The sequence below is a fragment of the Rhinatrema bivittatum genome, chromosome 4 (assembly GCF_901001135.1).
Source record: "Rhinatrema bivittatum chromosome 4, aRhiBiv1.1, whole genome shotgun sequence".
Classification (NCBI taxonomy): domain Eukaryota; kingdom Metazoa; phylum Chordata; class Amphibia; order Gymnophiona; family Rhinatrematidae; genus Rhinatrema; species Rhinatrema bivittatum.
Genome location: NC_042618.1, coordinates 113,067,873 through 113,095,375, shown reverse-complemented (window position 1 = coordinate 113,095,375; position 27,503 = coordinate 113,067,873). Strand labels below are relative to the sequence as shown.

At 42.9% G+C, this 27,503-nt stretch overlaps 1 protein-coding gene across 2 annotated transcripts in view; it reads left to right on the top strand.

The window, feature by feature from the left end:
* Positions 1–27,503, top strand: part of STARD9 (StAR related lipid transfer domain containing 9) — a 432,822-nt gene that overhangs the window by 285,999 nt on the left and 119,320 nt on the right. For both annotated transcript variants that reach the window (XR_003856299.1, XM_029598695.1), the window contains exon 21: positions 19,927–20,114. Coding sequence is in view for 1 of the 2 variants with exons in the window: in XM_029598695.1 (XP_029454555.1) it covers positions 19,927–20,114 (188 nt within the window). In the remaining variant the exon portion in view is untranslated. The remainder of the gene's footprint in view (positions 1–19,926; positions 20,115–27,503) is intronic.

The window sequence follows — 27,503 nt, the reverse complement described above, 5'->3', positions numbered from 1 at the left end:
CTGTTCCAGTACCTCTGACTCCTGTTTCTGCTTCTCTCCTCTCGGACGGATTCTCTTGGCTTGACGCTTGGATCGGCTTTCGACCATTCTCTGGCTTGACCTTGGACCGGCTTCCGACCATTCTTCAAGATTCACCTCTGGACCAGCTTCCGAACAGTCTCCTGGCTTTGACCACTGGACCGGCTTCTGACTATTCTTCAGCCTCAACTCCTGGACTGACTAATGACCTGCTGGGAGGCGCCAGCTGTCTGGATTTCATGACCTGCAGGAGGCGCCTGCGTCCAGACCTTTCTTCAGTCTTAAGCGACTCACCTAAGTCCAAGCAACCCGGGTCCCTACAGGCTCCTCCTGGGGGGACCGTGGGCTTCCAGTGGCGAAGTATTCATTCAACTGCAGTTACACCTGGCCTTGCCTTCTGACGGTAGGGACCTAAGAGGGTTGATTCTCTCCTAGGTAGCGCTAACTCTACCTCGGACTAAGGGTCCACCTCCTGGTTCATAACACCTTCCATTCATGGAATTAAAGTGTTATTTTTCTTTTATGTTTTCTTAAATAGATTTTTTGCAAATTACTGCTTGGAGTTTTTTATTTCTGTTTACTACTGTACCAGGGAGATTTTTCTCACTTACCTCATCTGTTGTCATCTGTACCCAGAATCCTTACATACTTGAAAGTTTTTTGGTTTTTTTTAAATTTTTTATTTATTGATTTTCAAATGATTACAAAGCATTTCCATCTTTGTACAGAAAAGAAAAGAAAATTATCATTCAATCTATAATAACAATTCCAGAAATCAATCCTTTCTCTAGTACCCTAATACAAATGTGGGGGCAGGTACATAGAAATTAAATGGAAGCTAGATTACTCTTATTTTTATACAACTTCAGTAAGAAAAATGCACTTAGCTTGCTTATCACATTACTCTTAATTATATTTACTAGGTTATTGGACCTTCAATTGGTGATGATGTTATCATCGCCCTTCTATGGGAATTGAGCCACGCTCTTAGTTGTTCAGGAGTTATAAATACATATGTATTGTTATTATTTGTGATAATACATTTACAGGGGAATCTAAGTTGATATGTAGCCCCCAGCTCTCTGGTTTCCTGAATAAGTGTCAGGAATCCCCTCCTCCTCTCCTGCGTGCTTCTTGCCAGATCAGGAAAGATCTGGACAAATTGGCCCATACAATTTTCCCCCATATTTCGGAAATAGCTCCTCATAATCACACCCATATCCTGTTCATAAATAAAGGAAACCAGAAAAGTTGTTCTCTCGACAATCTCTACTGCAGAAGATTCTAAAAAGTCAGTTAGATTTCCCAAATCCATTTGGTTTTGAATCATCCCTTCTCTCGGCCGAGAAAAAGGTAAGAAGTAAACCTTATTGAATGATAGAATACTTTCAAGGGAAATCTTTAATGATTCATTCAGATATCTTCGCAAGGTTAATCTTGGTTGCTCTCCCAATATTTTGGGAAAGTTTAGCAGTCTTAAATTGAGCTTTCTCAACCGATTTTCCAATAGCTCAGTTTTTTTTATTTAAGGTGACACAGTCCTGGATCGTAATCGATTGAACTCTCTGCATCTCTTTCATTTGAGTTTCAAGCAATTGAGTTTTATCAAATTGCTCCTTAATTCTTTTATCCTGATTTGAGTTACTATTTCCAGCCTTGAAGAAATTAAAGATATCTGACTCATGCAACCTTGAAGTGCTAAATTTTGCTGGGCCATCAATTCCCATAGGGAGTCCATCGTTACCACAGCGGGTTTACAAGGAGGATTCAGCTCTGTTCATTGTTCCTTGATGAACGATAATAAAGAGGAAACATTTGAAGTAGGAAACAACACAGCCTTACCCTTACTGGCATCATTAGGTTTCAAAATGTCCACCGACATCAGAGCTTTGCCTTCTCCATGTACTGTTGTTATCCCTCTATTGGAAACTCCGGTTTCTGCGCCCTCCACGATCATCAATGGGCTTTCCGCTCCATGCATTTTCGTCGCTACTTTCGCCGGTTGGTTAACTGATATCGCATATGGAATCCTAGGTGTGGGGGGGCTCAAAGATAGTTCCCAAGACGAAGCGGCTGCTTCCCTGCTCACTTTGTCAGCGGAGCATGGCCCCTCCTGTTTCAGGTAAGCTCTTGCACACTCATGGATAGTTTTCTGACCTGCTGGAAGTGAGGAACTAGAGGGATATGTCCTCACTTTCCCCTTTCTTTTAGGAAGCATGTAAATTGTAAAGTGATTCTTAGAAAATCTCTGCGGGAGCTCCGAGTGAACGCTAGCAAGCAGCCATCTTGACTCCACCCCCTTGAAAGTATTTTTAATAGTATTTCCTTCAGAGTTATACTCTTTGAATCTGATTGCTTTGAGCTATACAGAGCGGGTAGTAACTTTGGGTTAGATTTTCAAAACAGCGCGCGGGCGTACATGTGCATGCGCTACCTGGCACGCACACATGTAACCCGATTTTATAACTTGCGCGCGCAAGTTATAAAATCAGGGGTCGGCGCACACAAAGGGGTGCACATTTGTGCACCTTGCACATGCCGAGCCGCGTTGCCTTTCCCCGTTTGTTACTAATCAAGGAGGCTCACACGGTGACTCCCATTCATGCTCAGTATAGCTTAAAGCTCTACTAGCTAAGAGAAACGGGTTCATTCAGTGATGCTGGATGACATCACCCAAATGTTATGGCTAATTTATCCTATCTACAGAAAACATTGTTTACAGTAAACAAACTTGCTGTTGACACTCTGTTCTAAATTTTTCCATTTGTATGCATGATGATTAACCATTTTCCTGTCTTTCCAAAGAAGAATTCTTGCAGTTTGGGAGGTACTGAGATGGCCATTTCATGAATTATCTTCTTGGAGTGAGGAGACATTTGAGTTCTCTGTTAAACATGAGCAAGCAAAAACTGCAAGAAGCCATGACTGGTTGTTTTGCCCAGCTGCTGTTTCTTAAAGTAAATTATGAAAGCAGCTTCTAATGCAGACGTGTAACAGAATGGAACGTTTGTCTTCTTTTTGTATTTTTGGAATAATTGGTGTAAAATGTGTCCTATCTTAAGATTATTGTACTGTGTAATTCAAATACAAAATCAGTAAACGAGACAATAGAAGAAAATCCCTAACTGGGCAAGTATTAACAAAGAGAGTGACTTATTTTAATTAATTGCGCTCTTTAGCAGAGTGGTAACTTGGTGATTCTAGGGCAGGCGTGTTTCTGGTTTTTCTTGAGTTTTATTGATTTAGGCTGCTTTTGCATGGAGAGCTCCTCTGCAGTACTGCTGCTGCCATAGTTACTTAGAATGCATTATGCTGTACAAGCCGCCAGACTCTGCATCAGCCTGGGAGTGTTTGGGCTAGAGGGGAGGAGAATTGCACAGTTGAATGAGTGAACCCTAAAGAGCATAACAGGTTGAAGAGAATCAGCTCCACAGAAGCTTTAATAGGCAAGCTGCTATACATGTGTGACCATAAAGTGAAGGCTGAACATGTCTTTTTTGTGCAGTTTGTGAAGATTTTCTGATAATCTGTTCTTAGTCCGAGGTTAGTATATTTCCTTTCCTTTCTACAGCATATTGCATTTTACTAAAAGGCAAAGCAGTAGTGTTTTTGATTGAATTTGCCTAGCTTGGAACTTGTGTGAAATACTCCTATTGTACTTGTTTTTCTTGATTTACTTTCAAATACAATGGAGGTGATTTCTAGTCTTTCCTGTGTTTTGTGAAGGTTGCCAGGTAATTACAGAATTGTGAGTGCTTCCTCTGTGACTGGAAGATTTTGATTGTATATCATGCATTTGTGAACCTAGATGACAAAACGAGGGGTTGGGCAACGTATGAAATCATCATGTTCTAACGTTAACTGACTTAAAAAATCTGAAAAAAATCAAAATTATAGCCATTTCTAGTTAAGAAATATATTGGTGCATATGTGTGTGTGTGTGCGCATTTTCTCTTTTTTAGCCGAGCAGTTTCCTCCTGCTTCTTTGTGTATATTTCATTTTTAAAGATGTGCAATATACTTTTAAGTTACCATAAGCATTCCACAGAATTTTCTAGGTAATAGACATGTTAAGAAAATATTAAATCGGCCCCAGGTGTTTGGAGAGTCTAGTTCCAGGGTTTTTATTTGTTTGTTTACTGTGCAGTATTCCATTTACACTTTGCTGACAAGAGTGATGCAGAGAAAAAATGTGTTTGTAAAACACAAAAACAAAAGATGGATTCACATCCTCAAGATCAGCATTTAATATGAATAAACACATTTTAACTGCCAGCAAAATAAGTGACATTTTCACAAAATTAGTCTCTCTATCAGCATATATGCCAGAATTATAGAGGCACCAGTTTGTGTGCACATTTCCATCAATACCTCTGCACCTGAGAACCATTTTTGAACTCTGAATTTTGGCAGATGTAGTGGTATTTATTCTAGCATGCTTAAGGGTTTTAGTATGTGCAGAAGGTCTCTCCCTGCCATGACTGACTTTCCCTTGCAATACCAAAAATAGACAATAGAGAGACCAAACATGAAATTAACAGAATTTCAAAATGTGGACATACTGCGCTTTAACAACATTGTGGCAAATAATATTCCTTGTGCTTAACTACAGTAGCCTTGCAGAAAAAAATTAAGAAAGCCTTTAAGAATATTCATAGAGAAAAAAATATAGCTGTGTATGTTTTTGGTATTCAGATTGTTCATTTTGCAGTGAAGAGACCTGTGTAAAACCTGATTCGCAACAGATGGCTACAACTAGCCATGACTTTGGTTTTGCTATCCTTTTGAAACTGCAAAGACCAGGCACCAATGAAAGAGAGAACTGGGGCATATTCAAAAGATAAAACATTTAGGAGAGTAAACTTGGTGGGGCTGAAAAAATAGGAAAAGTAATCTAGGTCAGTGGTTACCAAATACAAATTTTATCTCATGAATATACATTGTGGATATCCTGAAAAACCTGACTGCTGGAGGTCTCCCAGAAAGGTTTGGGAACCTCTGATCTAGGTGAACTGATTGTCTGCAAGTTGATTTTCTCATTGTGGACCCAATATAATAAGATGTGAATAAAAAATGTGTACAGAATTTAGCACATATTTTATTTACTCACGAACTAAAGAAAGAGTTAACTTCCTAAAACTACGCTTAGCATGCACAAATTTTAATTTTTGAGTATTAAGGCGTAGATTTTAAAAGGGGCGTGCGCGTGTTCATGTTTGTGCGGTTCCCCGCGCGCGCACATGGATGCGCTGATTTTATAACATGTGCGTCTTATAAAATCCATTGGCCATGCGCGCATGTGCGGGCAGCGCACACAAGGGGGGGTTAATTTTAGTAAATTACACATGGTGACTCAATCAGGCCTTCCCCCTTTGTGTCCCAGTCTGCTCCAATTAAGGAGAGGACTGGGAGGGAATTTTCCGCTCCCTAACCCTAGTCTTCCTACCTCTTCCCCTCTCCACTCTAACCCCAAGCCTAACACTAACTATGCCCATTTTTTTAATTTTTTTACTTTCTGCTCTGTCTGAGCAGAAGCAATTTCCCTGTGCCGGCCGGCTGTCGGCACGCGCTTCCCCAGAACAGCGGTTAATGGCCGCTGTCCCGTCCAGCCTCCATCCCGCCCCTCCCCGACCACGCCCCCCACCCACCCCTTTTTTAGGGCCTGGCACTTGTGCGCGTATTGGGACTTACGCGCATGGCTGGGCTCTTTTGAAAATGTGCGTATCGTGCACAGGGCCCAGCCACACACATAAGACCCAAGTTTTATGCCCATGGCCCTATGAAAATTCGTCTGAAATTGTATGGTTTTTTTCAATTTGCTTTATATTAAGTTTCAATATTATCAAGCTGTCATTGTGTCTAATACATTTTACACTTGGAAAATAAAGATTTTTGTCTAATTGGACCACTCTGTGGCAACAGAATATACTTTCTAGTATTAACTTAAATTGTCCAATTTGTTTCCAACCCTTCCCCCTCCCATCCCCCTGGCTTATCCCACCAAACATTGTTCATTTAACCTTGGGAGTATTCCAAGCATTTAATTACTTGACTCCACTAATTTTTAATGTCAGTGAATTTATCTCTGCACCTTGTCAACAACAGTTCCATTTCAATCATTTTGCTCAGTTCTCCATACCAGCCTTGGATAGTGGACAATTGTACCATGTACCGATTTTTCAGGATTACCCTTCTTCCTACCAAGGCCAGTTTTTTTGTTTGTTTTTTTTAAATTACATTTTGCTTATTTCAATCTTCCAGATCCTGTGGTAAGTAAAAGAGCACATATACTCAGGGATCGTTTGGCAAAATTAGCCCCACCATTTGTTTAATGTACGGTTTAACTCTACTCCAGAAGTCCTGGATTACTGGGCAAGAGACTAATATGTGCATCAGATCTTCTCTGTTTACACAGCATCTCCAACATGTGTCCAGTAAGAACTTATCCATGGCTCTTAGACATACGGGGGTCCACTCTCGTGTATATCCTGTATTGATCTCCACTATTCCCACATACATTGAGCATTTCCATAACCTCTCAGTTAGTTGATCCCATTCATCTGTTGTCATAGTTATTTCCATCTCTTTCTCCCACATTTTCCAACTATTTAATGCTTGTGGCTCCTCAACCATCTGATTGCTTTATAAATTCTACTTAACTGGCCTTTTGAAGGTATATTCTGAAATATCACCTTTTCTAGCAAAGTTGTGAGCTTCATGACCATCTCCTATATCTGTTTTATTTGCTACAGCCCTTAATTTAAAAAAAAAATGGGAAAAAACTCCTTCAAGTTGAAGTTTTCCTCAAGCTCCAACCATTTGCAGAAGATAATCTTTTCAAAAAATGAGGAAAATATCTTTAGAATAAAATTTTGGATCATGTTGTATACATTTTGAGGCCAAATTCTCTGCAATTTTGCATATGCCTTCATTTTTTTTCTAAAGGCCCACCATTTCCTAGAAGCAGTTCTTGAGCTGTATATTCTCTTCATTTTGGAAGATCCCTAAGGATACCAGTTTCCCTAATCACTGAATTTTCTCTCCACTTTCAAACCAGTGTTGACTCGAGTAAGGATTATTCCATTGTGACAATACACTAAGCAAAGATGCTAGGTAATACTTAGAGAAATCATGCTAATTATTCTTTCTTCCTCTCTGGTCAACCGCAAGACTTTTATGCTGATTCTCACATCCTTATTCAATAATAGAAATCCTGTTATTATCTTATTGAATGTATGAAAGACTAATGATGGTAATGCTAAAGGCACCAAGAATAGGTATAAGGCCCAGCATAACCAGTTAATGCGAATCACATTTGCTCTTCCCAGCTAACTAATACATAATGTTTTCCATTTGAGACTATCTTCTTTAAATGCTGTTAGTATAGGGCCATAATTTAGTTGATATAGCTCCTCAGGATTTAGCTGAAATGTTTATTCCCAAATATTTTATGCTCTTGTTAATTGTTCTGAATTGATGTGGTACACTGACTCATCCTAAGGAATTCCTCCCTATTTAGCAGCATAATTTCTGATTTGTTTGTGTTAATCTTACATTCTGAGAGTGTCCCAAATTCACCTACTTATCTAACAAAGCTGGTATTGACCTCTTTAAACCTGTCAAATGGAATAAAATATTGCCTGCATACAACACTACCGTCTGCTTTAGCCCTTGGTCATTTACCGGATGACGATGATGAACGACAATTGATTCCTGAAAACCAGGTCTTAAAGTCAAAGTGATTTATATTGAAACAGATTTTCCCATAGAAAATAATGTTGTATATGGGGGTACTGGTTCCATTGCCAAAGCTGTGACTTCACTTTTACTTAATAAAAACAGAATTTTATTATTGGTAAATGCTGAAGAATTTCACAGGAAACAGACATAATTGCTGGCAATTAACAGACTAGCTTGGAGAACTGAAAGAAAATTTAATTTATACACGAGACAGATTGGAAGATTCAGATCCATCCTAGATCTTACCTGCTGTGGGATGGGGACCTCTTGCCTACTCTCCTAGGGCCCATTTCTTGTTTCTTTACCCCTTCTCAGTGCCAAGCTTAACCAGGTGGAGGGCTTGCTTTCTTTGGGCAGCTTAGCTCCGTCCCCGACCCTCCTGCTAGAGCTGGAACAGCTGAAAATAAGCTGCTATTGCCATCAGGAGCTGTCTGACTTTGTTTTTTGTGGGAAGACATCAGACTGCATTCCCAGGAGCTATCTTTTGCTGCTCTGTCCCTCTCCGTAAAGTTGCAATTTGGACAGCGTAGCAATGAGGATTTACTGTATTCCTTTAATTTGAGAGGATTGACTTGTGTGCTCGGCCAGCAGTTCATTCACAAAAGCAAATAGCAGTGGTGAGAGCCTTGTCGAGTCCCCTCTATTTAACCTCAGCACTGGGAAATTTATAAAAAGCTTGCATCTAATTCTTGAAATTATTACAAAACGTGTTTTGTGCATATAAATCCACAAAAGGGCCCAAAAAGGTTTAGATTTGGCCCCATAGACTTAACATTAGTCGCCGAAACCTTACTCCACTTCAGACCAGGAGTTAAATTTCCAGAGTTAAGAAAACATGAATAAAAAGCCTTTGCAGTTCTCTGTATTGAGAAGTAATAGCTAATGCCTTGATTAATATGGGATTTGCATGGAGGTGCATTGATTTCTTCCTCTTAACATTTGTGGACACATTTTTTGTGCTCCGAACTCCTTGTTAAATTGGGAGTAAAGTTAACATGCACAGAGCCAAGTGCACCTTATTACAATGGCTCATGACAATTTTGTAGCTGCTGCAAAGAACAAGAGAGTATAATCTCTCTGGTTAATGAGTTGTACATATTTTTAATGCTCAGAGGTGCTGGGATTTTTTTTTTTTGTGTGTATTTTTTTGGGTGGCTACTTAAGGGTTTGTTTGAAGATATGCTTAAATAATATTAGAAATTAAGGAGGTGGACTATAAGAATTAAATGGTGGGGGGAGAGAAGGAGGAGAGAGAACCCGAGGCATTCGCAATATAAGGCACCTGCTTGTTCCAACACGGAGGGAGAGGTCTTGACCCGCCTGACCGGAGTCTGCCGCTGACGTCACCTGAAGGGGACGGTAGGCTATAAAACCGCCCCTTCCTGCGATTGAACTTGGGGGAGAGAAGGAGGAGAGAGAACCCGAGGCATTCGCAATATATGGCACCTGCTTGTTCCAACACGGAGGGAGAGGTCTTGACCCGCCTGACCGGAGTCTGCCGCTGACGTCACCTGAAGGGGACGGTAGGCTATAAAACCGCCCCTTCCTGTGGCGCGCAGCTGCCGCCGGTGCGCTGCCGAAGCCGCGCGCGCCAAAGGGGCGCGCGCGGCTTTGCTCTGGAGCAGGACTGAATACATCTGTTTTCCCCTTATTCTTGGAATTTTGTAAGTAAAAAAAACTTTTTGAACATTTAAATCTCTCTCCTATTCTCTACTACCCCCGTCAGGCAATTCCTACAGTCATAAGTTAAATGGTCCCAGAGATATAGAAAGAAGTTCCCCAAACCTTCACTATCACCTTGCCGCATTCTAAGAGAAAAGCGAGGATTAGGGAGCTGGAAACCGGTGTCCCTACCTCAGATATGTCACAAATGAAGATAGAGGGGTTCATGCTTCCGGTAGGTGCCACAGTGACTCCGCGGCAGTCCTTGGCGACCAATCCAGAGGAGCAACTGGACTGTTCGCCGGACATGGTCACCTTGAGTCCCGGAGCTCCGTCTACCCCCCCCCTTTCCCTCAGGGGTGTTGTTCCCTGAATCCGGAGCAGTGGGATTCACGGAGGGCTTGGTACAGGGGGAAGTTACAACAACTCCCCTTGTAGTAAAAGCCTCTACTCCCAAAGAGAAAGAAATAACATCGGGGGAATTAAGAAATCATATTGAGAGTCAAGGATTGGAGCAAAAATTGATACGCCCTGCCATCCCAAAGCCTACTTCGGTTACAATGGACTCCATATGGACTGCAATAATGGTTTTGGAAAAATCTGTTTCTTCCTTGGTAGATGTTACTTCTAGTTTAGTGGGGAAAAATCAGCCTATGGAATCTAATATTTCCTTAAATAGTGAAAATATAACAAAATTAGATCAGAAAGTTACTATAATGCAGAATACTCAATTACAATTGATAAAATCTGATACGATTCATCAAAGAAAATTGGAAAATATAGAAAATTCCATTAGATATTTAAATCTTTGTATTCTCACAGGACAAGCAGGATGGTTGTCCTCACAAATGGGTGACATCGAGGATGGAGCCCACCACGGAAAACTTCTGTCAAAGTTTAACAGAACTTTGACTGGCCCCTACTGGGCATGCCCAGCAAGGCACTGACCCTGCAGCCAGCAGGGGTCTCCCTTCAGTCTTCTTTTTTCCGCGCAGCAGTTGCCACGCGGTGAAAGGAGCTCTCTTACCACGTTCCTGACAGGAATTCGGTATTTTTCTTTCCGAAGAAAATTTGCCCCTCAGGGGTCTCCCTTCGACAAATTTTTGTCACCTCTGCGGAAACCGGTAAGTTTTTTGCCTTTTTTCTTCGACTACCGTCGAATTTGGCCCTCGAGGCCTGTTGGCAATTACCGAGCCCGCGACTAAATTTGGCCTTAAGCCATGGCGACGGGGTTCCGTCGATGCCCGGATTGTACCCGGACTATGTCAATCACAGACCCCCATAGGGTTTGTGTTTTGTGTTTGGGTAGTGAGCATGATGTCCTGACTTGCACCAAATGTGCCCTAATGACACCTAAGGGTCGCAAAGCCAGGATGGAGAAGATGGGGCTCCTCTTCCATGCACCCACCCCAACGCCATCGATAGCATCGACGTCATCGGAACCGGCACCGTCGAAGTTGCACCACCATCGTCAACCCTCCGGTGACCGTCCACCATCGATGACTTCTCGGCCGTCGACTCCTGTCCCCTCCCCGGATGGGCGAGGAGACCGGAAGGACAAGCATCGCCATCGACGGCACAAGTCTCGGCCTGTCGAGGATCCACAGTCATCGACCTCTGAACAAGCCGAGCCACCAACTAAGAGGCCTCGTTCAGACTTGGCACCGTCCACGTCTCGTTCGCAGGCATCGAGGAAACCCTCACCCTCTCGGGGTGTGGGAGCCGTGATCCCACCGGTTACGGTGGTCCCTCCGGCTCTGCCTCAGCCTCCCTCTCCCGTCGAGCCGGGTATTGTTACCCCTGGTCTCCGGGCAGAACTGGACTGGCTGGTCCAGGAGGCCATCGAGAAAGCGATGCAAAGATTCCAACCTCCATTGGCACCGTCTCCGGCACCGATTCCGGCACCGCCACCGGCATCGACCCCGGCACCGACTCCGCCACCGAGGAAGGAACCGACCACCGAACCTTTGGTGGAAGCGCTGGCACCACTACTACAACGTATGGAGGCACTTGTACATGCCCTCCCATCGATAATTCCAGTAGCACCGACAGCGCCATCGTCTCCGACTGGATTTTCATCGGCGGGAGAAACACCGTTCCTGATTCCCCCTTCCGGGGTGGTCCCATCGGTGCCTTCTCGTATATCTCCACCGATTTATCCTTCGGCTCCATCGGTTCCAAGACCGGCACCGACTCCATCGGCAGCACCGAAACCCTCGATGCCGTTCCCAGTACCGATTGTACCACCGGTTCCTCCAAGGTTTCCTTCGATGCCTTCGGATCCTCAACCAGGTCCATCGGGGCTTCAACCCCCAAGTGATCCCTATGATACCTGGGGTGATGATACATCTTCTGACACAGATTTACCATCACCGCCTTCTCCTACAGAGAGTAGAAAAAGATCTCCTCCAGAGGATCTCTCCTTTATTAATTTTGTAAAGGAGATGTCCGAAATTGTACCTTTTCAGCTGCAATCTGAGACCGATGACAGACACCAGATGATGGAACTGCTTCAATTTTTGGATGCTCCAAAAATCATCGCTTCCATCCCCATTCACCAGGTGTTTCTCGATCTCTTAAAGAAAAACTGGGAATCTCCTTCATCTGTATCACCAGTTAACAAGAAGGCTGACTCCACATACCTCGTCCAGTCAGCACCAGGCTTTCAAAAGCCTCAACTGGATCATCGCTCTGTTGTGGTGGAGTCCGCACAAAGAAAAGCCAAGCGTCTCAAGCCACACTCCTCCACTCCGCCGGTCAAGGACAATAAATTCCTAGACAGTGTGGGACGGAAAGTGTACCATGGAGCTATGCTGATTTCTCGCATAGCCTCATATCAACTCTACATGACGCAATATAACAGAGCCATCCTTAAACAGATGCAAGATTTTGCTGACACATTACCTGACCAATACCAGCCACAGCTTCAGGCCCTTCTTAACAAAGGGTTTGAAGCGGGGAAGCACGAGATCAGAACGGCTTATGACATCTTCGATGCCTCCACAAAGGTTTCAGCTACTGCCATCTCGGCCAGACGTTGGGCTTGGTTAAAGTCATCCAACCTTCGCCCAGAGGTCCAGGATCGTTTAGCGGATTTACCCTGCTTAGGGGACAATTTGTTTGGAGAACAAATTCAGCAAATAGTAGCTGAATTGAAAGATCACCACGAGACGTTGAAACAACTTTCTTCTGTTCCGTCTGAGGTTTCCTCCAAACAACCACTTAAGAAGGACTCTAAGAAGTCGTTCTTTCGGCCACGCCGTTACTACCCTCCATCGGCCAGGCCTCGTCCAGCTCGATCCTCTACTAGGCCTCAGCCGCGTCAGCCTAGGAAACAAAGGCCTACTGTAGCCCCTCCTCCTGGGCCTGCGGTTGGCCTTTGACTCCCCTGTAGGGAACACATGCCAAACCCCTCTTCCAAACATTCCTGTAGGAGGTCGACTGTACCATTTTCTACAACCTTGGTTGCAGATCACCTCAGATCAGTGGGTGCTAACAATTATCGCACAGGGTTACCACCTCAACTTCATAACTCTTCCGGCAGACTCCCCGCCTCTTCAAGCGTGGAGTCTATCCACCCATTTGGCTCAATTACAACAGGAAGTGTCTCTTCTTCTGCAATCAAATGCTATAGAACCCGTTCCTCCCTCTCAACGAGGCAAGGGATTCTATTCCAGATACTTCCTAATACCAAAGAAATCAGGGGGACTACGTCCCATTTTGGACCTTCGAGCCCTCAACAAATACCTTCAAAAAGAGAAGTTCAAAATGGTAACCCTAGGCGCGCTGCTCCCTCTGCTACAAAGAGGGGATTGGCTGTGCTCTCTCGACCTCAAGGACGCTTATACCCACATTGCGATCACACAATCCCATCGCAAATATCTGCGGTTTCTCGTAGGCCACGACCATTATCAATACCGTGTCCTACCTTTCGGTCTGGCTTCTGCCCCACGAGTCTTTACCAAATGTCTCGTAGTGGTAGCAGCATTCTTAAGAAAGGAAGGTGTCCACGTCTACCCCTACCTGGACGATTGGCTAATCAGGGCCTCCACCCAACAGATAGCTCAATCCTCCCTAAAATTGACAATTCAAACACTCCTTTCCTTAGGGTTTCTTGTCAATTACGAGAAATCTTGCTTAGTCCCGTCTCAAACCTTATTCTTCATTGGAGCAGACTTGGACACCTTACAGGCAAAGGCTTACCTTCCTCTTCAGAGGGTCCACACCCTAATGTCCCTGGCTCGCCAGCTCCAGTCTCAGAACACTGCCACGGCTCGCCAGTTCCTCATTCTCCTAGGACACATGGCATCCTCGGTTCAAGTCACTCCCATGACCCGACTAGCCATGAGAGTAACACAATGGACTCTACGACACCAATGGATTCAAGCTTTTCAGCCTCTGTCCTCCATAGTCACAGTCACACAAGCGCTGCGCCTATCCTTAACCTGGTGGACGACTCAGGTCAACCTCCTTCAGGGCTTACCTTTTCTTCCACCGGATCCGCAAGTAATCCTAACCACCGACGCTTCTCACATCGGTTGGGGAGCCCATGTGGACGACTTTCAAACCCAAGGGTTATGGTCCAAAGAGGAAGCCGAACACCAGATCAATTTCCTGGAACTTCGAGCAATCCGCTATGCGCTCCGCACTTTCAAAGATCATCTCTTTCATCAGATAATCTTAATCCAGACGGACAACCAAGTGGCCATGTGGTACATAAACAAGCAGGGAGGCACAGGCTCCTTCCTTCTGTGTCAGGAAGCTGCGCAGATCTGGGCGGAAGCCCTCTCCCACTCCATGTACCTCAGGGCCACTTACCTGCCGGGAGTAGACAATGTATTGGCAGACCAGCTGAGCCGTGTCTTCCACCCACACGAGTGGTCACTCGATCCTCTGGTAGCGACCTCTCTGTTTCACAAGTGGGGTTCTCCCCGCATAGACCTCTTTGCGTCCCCTCAGAACCACAAAGTGGACGATTACTGCTCTCTCATTCGGAGCCAGCACTCTCGGCCGAGGGATGCATTCTCCCTCAAGTGGACAACCGGTCTGCTCTATGCATTCCCTCCACTCCCTCTTGTGTCAAAGACTCTCGTGAAGCTACGCCAGGACGGAGGAACCATGATCCTGATAGCACCTTACTGGCCACGCCAAGTATGGTTTCCAATACTCCAGGATCTCTCCATCCGCAGGCACATTCCTCTGGGAAAGGACCCGCATCTGCTCACTCAAAACGACGGATGCCTCCTCCATCCCAACCTCCAAGCCTTGTCCCTGACGGCATGGATGTTGAAAGGTTAGTCCTTCAACCATTTAACCTTTCAGATTCCGTTTCTCGGGTCCTGATAGCTTCACGAAAGCATTCCCCAAGAAAGTCTTACTCATACAAATGGAAAAGGTACACATCATGGTGCACTTCTCAGTCCCTTGATCCCCTTTCCTGTCCAATCTCCAAATTCTTGGACTATTTATGGCATCTCTCTGAATCAGGTCTTAAAACCTCTTCTATCAGAATGCATGTCAGTGCGGTAGCCGCCTTCCATAAGGGTATTGGGGGTAATCCTATTTCAGTGCATCCCCTAGTAACATGCTTTCTTAAGGGCTTACTCCATCTAAAGCCACCCTTGCGTCCTCCGGCCCCATCCTGGGACCTTAACCTGGTTCTTGGTCGTCTAATGAAACCTCCTTTCGAACCTCTGCACTCCTGTGACTTTAAATATCTCACTTGGAAAGTGTTATTCCTTTTGGCTGTTACTTCAGCTCGCAGGGTTAGTGAATTACAGGCCCTAGTTACCTATCCGCCTTACACTAAGCTCCTGCAGGACCGGGCGGTACTCCGCACTCACCCTAAATTTTTACCTAAGGTAGTTTCTGAGTTTCATATCAATCAATCTATCGTACTACCTATCTTTTTTCCCAGGCCCCACTCAAACTCTGGAGAGCAGACCCTGCATACCCTAGACTGTAAACGGGCTCTAGCTTTTTACCTAGACCGTACAGTTTCCCACAGGAAGAGCACTCAATTATTCGTCTCTTTCCATCCTAATAAGTTGGGACAACCTGTGGGTAAGCAGGCTCTTTCTTCCTGGTTGGCGGACTGCATTTCTTTTTGCTATGAGCAAGCTGGCATTCCTTTTCAAGACCGTGTTAAAGCACACTCTGTGAGGGCCATGGCGACGTCAGTGGCACACCTTCGATCGGTGCCGCTTCCTGACATCTGCAAAGCTGCAACCTGGAGTTCTCTCCATACTTTTGCAGCCCATTATTGTTTGGACAAGGCTGGAAGACAGGACTCCATCTTCGGCCAGTCTGTCTTGCGTAACCTTTTTCCAACCTGATGTACCAACACCCTTCCACCTACCCGGTAGGGTGCGGATGCCCTTTCCCAAATTTCTCCTCAGTTGTTGTGCCTGCTGTACACCGTTGGGTACATTTGGTGCAGGTCGGGACATCCTCAGCTCGGTACTCACCCATTTGTGAGGACAACCATCCTGCTTGTCCTGTGAGAAAGCAAATGTTGCTTACCTGATGTAACAGGTGTTCTCACAGGACAGCAGGATGTTAGTCCTCACGAAACCCGCCCGCCTCCCCGCGGTGTTGGGTTCGTTTTATTTTTACTTTCTAGGCACTGCCTGTAGCTTTGAAAATCAGACTGAAGGGAGACCCCTGCTGGCTGCAGGGTCAGTGCCTTGCTGGGCATGCCCAGTAGGGGCCAGTCAAAGTTCTGTTAAACTTTGACAGAAGTTTTCCGTGGTGGGCTCCATCCTCGATGTCACCCATTTGTGAGGACTAACATCCTGCTGTCCTGTGAGAACACCTGTTACATCAGGTAAGCAACATTTGCTTTCTCAATTTTCCATGTTGTGAAAAAATAATTCCTCTAGAAATGTTTAAAAAATACTTAATGGAAGTGTTAAGAATTCCTAAGGAATTGATGCCTACATTAGCTAAAATCTATATGACTAAGGTTACCCCTGTAACATCTACAGAAAATGAACCTGAATTAGAGCTAGATTTAACTCAATTTCTTGAAACCTCGGTGGAATTAAAGATAAACAAGAGAGGAACTTTGTTCATACAATGTGTATTTGCTCAGGATAGAGAAATGATATTAAAAGCTTTTTTCCGTAATAGGAAATCACTTTTTCTGGGTCAGCCCATATGGATTTTCCCAGATATTACACGTTCCACACAGGAACGGAGGAAAAAGTTTCTTTCAATGAGAGACAAAGTAGTAGGTATGGGAGCTAAGTTTAGTCTTAAGTTCCCATGCCAATGCTTAGTGAATAGACAGGGTGTAAAAAATGTATACTTTGAACCTGATCAGTTACGTAATTTTTTGGACTCTAGGCCCTTGTAAACTCAATTAGAAGTTATCTTGATTACGGTATAAGTAAAAAATAGGTGCTACCACTATCTCTGGTCCTATTTATTTCATTAGAAAAATTGTATATGATTTTTTTTTTTCTTAAATTATGCTTAGTAGGTATTGTCTTTCATTTCATTAATATTACATAGTAATTACGCAGAGTAGGCAGTAATTGTTTCTTGTTTTTAATTTCCTTTTATATGGGCCATGTATGGTTAATTTGATATGCCGATCCTGCAAAATTACTTGTATTTTCCCTGAATTAATGTACCTGATTTTGTTGGTCAAAATTCTATAAATAAATAATAAAAAAAAAAAAAAAAAGAATTAAATGGTACTTTCTTGTATTTGAATTGTTTTTCATTGCTCTTTCTGTGTTAACATTTTGTGATTGACTAATAGTTACTGAAAATAAAATTAAACTATGTCACTATGCCTTTTTGAAAAGCTGTATGTAAGGTATATTTAAGAACAAAAGCAATAGTTACAGTAGAACATCAGAACATATTTAGTATTTCATCTATCAAAAATGGGAGGACTAGGGGAATACTGTGCGGATCTGGCTCATAAGTAGGCAAAGTTTTTTGAGCTCTGCTCACTGTCTCCTAGATCTACAGGCCAATCCAATACATCAGCTTGGAAAACGGGCCCTCAGTTTTGAGTGACGGCTTTCCTAATGCGCGCCCAGCCACCTCTCCTGGGCGCGAGATTGTATACTTAAGAGGGGTCGCGCTGACAAGGAGGCGCTAGGGACCCTAGCACTGCCTCGGCTGTGGGTGACCAGGAGAGGTCGGCTGCCAGCAGGTTAGGAAATCAGACACTCGGTTTTATGAGCATATGTTTTTCGAATTTGTGCACAGCCACAGGTTAGGAAAATGGACGCTAGTTAATCGAACATCCCTTTTCCTAACCTGACTGCCAGCACACTTTAAATTTTTTTTTTTAACAACATTCTGTCCTTTTTGTTCCTCCGACTTAATATCGCTATGAAACTAAGTTGGAGGAAGTACAGAAAAGCAGTATTTTCTGCTTTTCTATTGCTTTTTTTGGGCTGCTCAGAAATTAACACCTGCTCTGGGTAGGTGTTAATTGCTGAGCGTAAAAATGTGCAGGTCGGGCACTCATTTTTTTTTTTTGATCAGGGGAGAATAGCTAATAGCCTCAACAACATCCATTTGCATGTGATGAGCGCTATTAGTTTTGCGTTGGGTTGGATGCACGTTTTTGACGTGCTAATCCCCCTATAGAATAAGAGGTTGTGGACGCGCGTCCAAAACCCAAGTGCAACTCCACACACTGTATTGGTTCGGCCTGCTACTTAGCAAGTCTTAATGATTTAAAGCATTGTCCTATTGGATCACTTTCTATGAATCTCTCTTAGCATTTAGTACCATGTAGAAGTGTAGATTTGATCATTTCAACCTTGTATCTATTAGAACCATGGTCTTGAACTGATGTAGCATGTGCTTTAGAAGCAACCTTCTTTTGTCCTCTGAACTGGAGCACTAATATACTTGATATGTGCCTCAACCCTAACAAGATTAGCATCATGATGACCTTGATAGCTCTATGACAAGAGGGATAAGCTCTGCCAGTCCTGGCTTTATCCCATTGTATGAAGATGAAGTTCTTCTCTTATGGAACTAATAGGAAAATCAGTTACATTTCCATGCAATCACTGAGGTAAAACCAAGACTGGCTCTGCTCATCTCTCTTGTCATAAGAACATAAGAAATTGCCATGCTGGGTCAGACCAAGGGTCCATCAAGCCCAGCATCCTGTTTCCAACAAAGGCCAAACCAGACTACAAGAACCTGGCAATTACCCAAACACTAAGAAGATCCCATGCTACTGATGCAATTAATAGCAGTGGTATTCCCTAAGTAAACTTGATTAATAGCAGTTAATGGATTTCTCCTCCAAGAACTTATCCAAACCTTTTTTGAACCCAGCTACACTAATTGCACTAACCACATCCTCTGGCAGTAAATTCCAGAGCTTTATTGTGCGTTGAGTGAAAAAGAAGTTTTTCCGATTAATCTTAAATGTGCTACTTGCTAAGTTCATGGAATGCCCCCTAGTTCTTCTATTATCCAAAAATGTAAATAACTGATTCACATCTACTCGTTCAAGACCTCTCATGATCTTAAAGACCTCTATCATATCCCCCCTCAGCTGTCTCTTCTCCAAGCTGAACAGCCCTAACCTCTTCAGCCTTTCCTCATAGGGGAGCTGTTCCATTCCCTATAGCATTTTGGTTGCCCTTCTCTGTACCTTCTCCATCACAATTATATCTTTTTTTGAGATGCAGCGACCAGAATTGTACACAGTATTCAAGGTGCGGTCTCACCATGGAGCAATACAGAGGCATTATGACATTTTCCGTTTTATTAACCATTCCCTTCCTAATAATTCCTAACGTTCTGTTTGCTCTTTTGACTGCTGTAGTACACTGAGCCAATGATTTTAAAGTATTATCCACTATGATGCCTAGATCTTTTTCCTGAGTGGTAGCTCCTAGTATGGAACCTAACATCGTGTAGCTACAACAAGGGTTATTTATCCCTATATGCAACACCTTGCACTTGTCCACATTAAATTTCATCTGCTATTTGGATGCCCAGTCTTGCAAGGTCCTCCTGTAATGTATCACAATCCGCTTGTGATTTAACTACTCTGAAACATTTTGTATCATCCGCAAATTTGATAACCTCACTCATCGTATTCCTTTCTAGATCATTTACTCCACTTTTTACCCTTTTCCACTGAGAAAATTGACCATTTAATCCTACGCTCTGTTTCCTGTCTTTTAACCAGTTTGTAATTCACGAAAGGACATCGCCTCCTATCCCATGACTTTTTAGTTTTCTTAGAAGCCTCTCATGAGGGACTTTTCATTGAGTTATATGGTCACCCTAGCCATGAGTTTATAAAAAGCACAGAAGGTAGAATGTAAAATATTATCTGTCATTGGTTGTATAAATTTAAATTATTTCTAATTATCTGTATCTTTTATTTGTAACTTAATCTGTTGGTCTTAGTCCATGGATGATAAGGGGCCTGAGTTTCAGTATCTAAGAACAGCTGTACAGTATGTGGAATTCTTTTCCTAATACAAATCTTAATATTTATGACATCAGAAATGTGGATGCAGTGCATGAAGAATATAAACAGAAGCTTAGAGACCTGAAGACGTTTTATCAACAACAAGTTCATCAGCAGCAGCTCTATGTAGAGGATTTAAAACAGCAAATCTTCACAGCACAGATCAAAGCAGAACAAGAACTGGAATATGACCAGGCACTGATCAACCAGCAAATTAAAGAAAGTAAGCATCTCATCTTCTTTTCCATGTCCTTTCAATATTTCTTCCCTTGTTGCCTGTTTTTTTTTTAGCTTCACTTGTACGCTATCTTCCTAGTTTGCCCTATTCATTTAACTGCTTAATAGTCCTCTTTTGAATTTGGACACTGCAACTGAAATGCACTTTCAAAACTGAAATGATGATGCAGCAGAGTGACTCCTGAAGAAAGCTGCAGTCTTCTCATTATCTTTTAGATTCAAGTCATGCCTTTCTATTTGTCAGTTCAGAACAAGAATTTAAATGTGATAATGAAGATTGGTTATAATTTTAGACTAAAGCACCTGCACTGTGGCACATGTTTATCTTCATATCATTAACTTGCACGGACCTTGGATGATCTCTGACACTTGTTGATCTTATTTCTGATTATTTTGTCCTTTATTTCAGAATTATTTTATTTTTATGTTTTCACTTAATTTAGAAACATAGAAATGACAGCAGAAGAAGACCAAACGGCCCATCCAGTCTGCCCAGCAAGTTTCGCACTTTTTTTTTTCTCATACTTATCTGTTACTCTTGGCTCTTAGTAACCTTTTGGTTCTATTTCCCTTCCACCCCCACCGTTAATGTAGAGAGCAGTGTTGGAACTGCATCTAAGTGAAATATCTAGCTTAATTAGTTAGGGGTAGTAACCGCCGCAAGAAGCAAGCTCACCCATGCTTATTTGTTTACCCAGACTATGTAATTCAGTCCTTGTTGGTTGTTGTCTGTATATAGATCCACTTTTCTTCATTCTCCCTGCTGTTGAAGCAGAGAATTATGCTGGATATGCATTGAAAGTGAAGAATCAGACTTTTTCCATTGCCGTTGAAGCAGGTTTTGAGTTGTCCTCCCTGGAGTTTCATTTCATGACTCCTAGTTTTATTTATTTCTTTCCAGCAGAAAATGTTTGACTATTGTGCATCATTAAAACTTAACAGATATCTGAAGGTCTGATTCATATCTCCCCTGCACCTCCTCTCTTCCAGGGTATACATATTCAGATCTGTTTTTTTTCCTTACTGGTTATTCCTCTGTCTATGCATCCTAGCATTCTTCTGGCTTTTGCTATCGCCTCGTCACATTGCTTCACTACCTTCAGATCATCAGACACCAAGGTCCCTCTCCCAGTCTGTGCACATTAGTCTTTCACTGTCCATCACATACAGCTCTTTTGGATTGCTGCAACCCAGATGCATGACTCTGCACTTCTTGGCATTGAATGCCAGCTGCCAAATCTTTGACCACTCTTCAAGCTTTCTTAAATCACTTTTCATTTTCTCTACTCCTTCAGGCATGTCCACTCTGTTGCAGATATTAGTATCATCCACAAATAGACAAACTTTACTTTCTATCTCTTTTGCCAGCTAGCTCACAAAGATATTGATGAGAAACAGTCCCAAAACCGATCCCTGTGGCACTCCACTTAACACCATTCCTTCTTCAGAGTAGGTTCCATTTACAATTGCATGCTGTCTCCTGTCAGTCAACCAGTTTCCAATCTATGGGGTAGATTTTATAATGTGTGCGCACACACATGGACGCACAGATTTTATAACATGCACGCACTGGCACACTCAATTTATAAAATCTGATGGTTGCGCGCATGTGCGTGCCAGATTTTATAATCCACGTGCTTATGTGCGGGTGGCACGCATGGGGGGGGGGGGGGACTTTTGCAATTTCTGAGCGGCGACGCATTCCGGCCTTCCAATTAAGGAGTGGACTGGGAGGGAACTTCTCTATCCCCCTATCCATACTCCCTCCCTATTCTCCTTTCCTCCTCATCCCCTAAATCCTACCTTTTTAAAATTTTTTTGTTTTGCAACTTACTTCAGCTCCCAAGCTGAGTCTTCGGGACAGGAAACAATGGTGCTGTCCCGGTACCCCCTGCCCAGAACATGCCCCACCCCCCCAGCCTGCCCCTTCAAACCCGGCACTTGTGCGCGTACTGGGCTTTACACGCGTGGCCAGGCCCCCTAGAAAATACGCTCAGTGCGTGCAAGGCCCAGCCACGTGCATAAAGCCCGGATTTTACATGCGCAGGGTTTTTAAAATCCGGGCAAATGCTTCTACCTTGGCACCCACTCCCAAGCTTCTCATTTTGTTCATGAGTCTCCTATGTGGGACCATTTTAAAAGCTTTACTAAAATCCAAGTAAATCACATTGAGTGCTCTTCCTTGTCCTGTCAGACAAACTTGATTGAGATCTTTCAGGGGTGGTTCTCTCATGAGGCAGGGTGAGGCAGCAGCCTCAAGCAGCAGAATTTTGAAGCGGCAAAATGTGCCCCACCAAAACATCTCTACTGCAGCTGCTGCCTCACCCTGCCTCATGATAGAACCGCCCCTGCATTTTCTCCCTAGTCGTCCTCCATATGCTGCTTCTGATTCAGCTTTTTATTGCCTAATGGTATTCTCCTGCACCTTCTTTTGGCTCAAAATGGGTGATCGAACCCAAGCCTGAACAGTTTTATTATTCAGAAAGCCAGCAGTGTTAGTCAAATCCGATGAGCTCATGGCCCAGTACTCATCTCTGGCACCTGTTCGGTCTTAACCTTTGTCGCTTCTGTCTATTTACAAAAGACAATTTAAATAAAGTTTGTAAAATAAAAAAAAAAAAGGTTGGCGTGAAAGTGGAAAGGTCATTTGCTGCGGAGGGGCAAGAAAAGGCTGAGGGGAAGGCGGAGGGTCAGTGAGATGCAGCACGGAAGTTTTATTCCTGTGAACCGGACACAGCCGGTGGTTTCCCCCTTTTTGCTTTTGGTTTATTTTATTTCATTATTTTTTATTATTCCCCATTTGCCAGTCTTCCCTTCTCCCTTACCAGTATACTGGTGTTTAGGGCCTGATGTAATATTTGCACTATAGCTTTTTCATAGGTTGAGTGCTTGCAATTATGATATGGAAGGCTTACTATATTGGAATTGTTTATTCCTGGCTTTCTGTGGGTCAGGTCCACAGTCAGTGCCCTTTACCATGGGCCTAATACCATATAGGATCCAATAAACCGCCTTGATTACTATGAGAAAGGTAGTTTATTAAGTCTATTAAAGTATTGCAGCATATGCCTATATAATATATATGTTGTGATATTTTTACTTCAGAAGATTGTTCTTTGAATGTCTATTTTCCGTATGCAATCTGCTTTTTTAGGTTGGGAAAGTTAAATTTTAAAATGCATGTTTTAATTGTGTGTGGAGGGGATGGAAGGGGGAATGAAAGGCTGTAAGGTTTGTGTAGGGCATCTAATACCCTTGTATCTGCCCTAAAAGAGAGTGTGTCTCACACACACAGACTCCCACCATTTACCAACCTTTCACACCCCCAGGGGTCAAATCTTGGAGAAGGGTGGGAGGCAGGCAATAGGGAATGGAGGAGTCCTATTTCTAGACCCAGGGGGTTGGGGCAGCCAAAGGCCGCCCCGCCCCATTAAACATTTCTACAGCACTCCCTAGTGCAGACGTCGAAGACTGAAAACAAAAAAATAACAGGCCCAAAAATTGAGTGGTTAGAGCAGTGGGCTGCAAACAAGGAAAACCAGGGTTCAAATCCTATTGCCATTCCTTTGACCTTGGGTGGGTCACTTCACCCTTCATTGCCTTCCCCCTGCCCTGGCCCTCTGTGATTTCACCTGCACCGGACCATGGGGGGTGGGTGGGGGGGCACCATTGCCTTGAGCTGCCCCGAAGTTATTTAATGAGGTGAAAAAAGATCAGGAAATTGCAGTAGATGTAGCCTTTCTGGATTTCATTACGCTTTGGACACTATTCTGCATAGATGATGGGTAAGCAAGTTAACCAGTATAGCAGTCTGACAGAACCCTATTAATTGGGTAAGGAACTGGTTAAGCAACAAAATTCAGAGTTCATTGTAAATAGAGTCCATTCTAATGATTGTGAAGTGACCAGTGGGGTAATGTGGAGCTTAGCACAAGGGCCAGTTATTTTATTTATTTATTTATTTATTTTAATTTTATTTTTATTCATTTTCAACTACATTTAAGTAATACAATCTTACTTCCAGAAAAAATTGGGATACACATAGCATTATGTCCTTTAACAAAATACTAGTACATAACAGGAAATCAAATAGTTTCAAGAATAACATACATATCTTTTCATTATCCCATACATATCTCAATCTATGTGTCCCCACAATAAAGGTAATGATTGAGGTGAAACAAAAGGAAATCACTGGGAGTAATATAAATAATCAATACAAATACAAGCTGTGTGTCCAAGTCTAACTTAACTAAGTGCCTTCGGGACTAGTTGTTAATTACAGAGGGTATAACTATATTCCTAGCATTTATAAAAGATTTTAATTGCTCTGGAATAAAAAAAATAAAAGATTCATCCTTCGATCTAACCATGGGTATCTTAACTGGAAATTATAGCCTAGTTGTATTACCTGGGATTTTAATTTTAGGAAGTCTCTACGTTTCTCCTGAGTAACTCGGGTAAAGTCAGGATAAATCCTGACTTGTTGAGAAAGAAAACTAATTGAAATATTCTTAAAATATCTCTGCATAATCAGACTTAAATCAGCCTCATTGAAAAGAGTTATCAACAGGGTTCCATGTTCGAGAACTTCCTCAGTAGAATTTTCCAAGAATTGCGTTAAGTTCTGTAAGGCCTCTGGCTGTATTTGATTATCCCTAGAATCTATTAATACAGGTAGAAAACTCAATTTATTAACTACCGGAATATTCCGTTCTTCAAATTTTAATACTTGCAACATATATCTTTTTAAAGTCACTAAAAAGTCTTGTCCCAAAACTTTAGGAAAATTGAGCATGCGTAAATTTAGCCTTCTATTATAATTTTCAAGGTATTCTATTCTCCTGTTCATGTAATTATAATCCTTTATAATTTTCCCAACAGTCAGAGTTCTTAGCCAGTGATATTTCCAATTTCTCAAAATGCTGTTTTATTTCGACAGGTTGCCTCTCCACCTTTTCCTCCAGCAATTCCACCTTTTCTTTCAGTTGTTTTAACTCTGTCCCTTGTTGATTATGGCATTGGCCTAAGCCAACCATTAGGTCCCACAACGCTTCCAGTGTTACCACCTCAGGCTTGGTTGGAATGTGAAAGGACTCACCCAGCTCCATTTGGGTAATGGCCTCTCTCACCGTTGCTGTCCCAGAGATTCCAGCGGTCCCCGCCATCGCATCGTGTCCACCGTCCGGTGTTGAAGTTAGGAACCTCGTCCCATCTCCTTCTCCATTCAGTCCCTCCGAGCGCTGCTGTAAACCGCATGACTCGGGCAAATCCTCTCTCTGGCCCCCACCTTCCGGGACGACTCGTCCAACGTCATCTTTTGGCGTCCCAGGCGAGAGAGAGGAGCCAGACAATCCCGGGGCCTGGTGTCGCTGAAGGCACGGAGGGCTCAAGGTTACTTCCCCTGGTGATTCCCTCGATAGGAATCACAATGGGACATTCGCTCTCCTCCTCTTGACTTGGAAGCGACCGGTAAGCTGTTATCAATTTCTGGTTGGAGGGCATGGTGGCTTCGGAGGGGTATAGACGCACCTTGCCCTTCCTTTTTGCAGGCATCTTCAAGAAATTTTCGTCAGAATGAGAGCTGATTTCAGTGCACTGAAATCAGTTTACAAACCTTTGATCATTCTGAACCTCAATCTTCCATTGGCCAGTTATCAGCTAGAAGAAAAAGAACTGGCAAACGTTAAGCAGGAAAGAGTCTTAAGCATAATCATTTGAGATGATTTGAAGGTTAAGAACATAAGAAATGTCATATTCGGTCAGACCAATGGTTCATCAAGCTCAGCATCCTGCCAATCTGGATCATTGGAAGAAGTACCCAACAGATCCTAATGTGCACATTGATTCTTTGTAGTTCGCTACCAGCAATAAGAAATTGTGTTCCCCAAGCCTACCTATTAATGGACCTGTCCTCAGGATATACCTAGCCAGTGAGATTCTCAGGATAAAAGTAATGAATATGCATGAGATAGATTTGCATGTAATGGAGGCAGTGCATGCAAATTTACCTCATGCATATTCATTGTGGATAACCTGAAAATCTGATTGCCTAGGTTGTCCCCCAAGTAAAGGATTGAGATCCCTGCTCCAGAAATATGACCAAACCTTTTAAATCCAGCTGTACTACTAAGCTTGATCATTTCTTCTGGCAACAAATTCTACAGCTTAATTGTGCATGGACTGAAAAAATAATTTCTTAAATTAGTTTTAAATCTCTTACCAGCTTCATAGTGTCCCCTAATCTTAGTACTCGTGAAAAGGATAAATAACTATTCCCTCCATACCCTTTATCATTTTTGTTGCCCTTCTCTGTAACTTTTCTAGTTTTGCTTGCTTATCTTTTTTGAAATGGGATGGCCAGAATGGCAGTCAGTTTAATAAGACAACAGGGAAAGCTAACTGTGTGCTGCGGTGCTTAAGTAGAGATATCTTCAGCAGGAAAAAGGAGATAATGTTGTCTTTGTATAGGCTACTAGTGAGATAATTACCTAGAAAGGTAATGTTGCCCTTGTATTGGCTACTAGTGAGATGATACTTATCTAGAACAACCTAATAGCAGATGTGCTGGAAACCCATACTGTGACAGAATTTATGCATACTTTAGTATAGATATAGAAGGCAGGGTTATGAACAGGGTGGAACAGCTGCATATAATATTAAGTGGTAGCTTGATGTTGGTTTAAATATGGTCATTTGTATGTACCTAGAACAGTAGAGGAAAGACAGCAAGATTGACTTGGAGCAATATTTTGCAGGCAGTCAGATTTGTATGTCTGACAGCTGGGACAGATAAGAACATAAAAAATGCCATGCTGGTTCAGACAAAGTCCATCGAGCACATTATCCTGTCTTCAAAAGTGGCCAGTATGGGTCACAAGTACTCAGCAGATCCCATAAAATAGATCTATTTCCTGTTACTCATTCCCAGGGATGTCAGTAGCTTTCTTTAGTCTACCTGGCTAATAATCTTTTATGGTGTGTTCCTCCAGGAACGTGTCCAAACCTCTTTTAAACCCTCCAGTGATACTTGCCTTGACCATGTCCTCTGGCAACAAATTCAGGCCCAGATTTAAGCATAGGCAATTGCTAAGGTGCCCAATACCCAATCCAAACAAGAGTGCAACTGTGCCAAGGAGAAGCCTGCTCCAGCAATTCACTTCAAAGGGGTACTGCTAGAGCACTCTTGGACTTTTGAAAGGTGGGGAGGAGAGGCTTTCTGATCTCCCACCCCACCACTCTCCAACCCTGAGATGGGTGCAACATTCTTAAATCCGGCCTTGAACAGATTCCACAGATTATGCACTGAGTGAAAAAGTAGTTTATATGATTTGTTTTAAATCTGCTGGTTGTTAGTTTCACTGCATGTCCACTT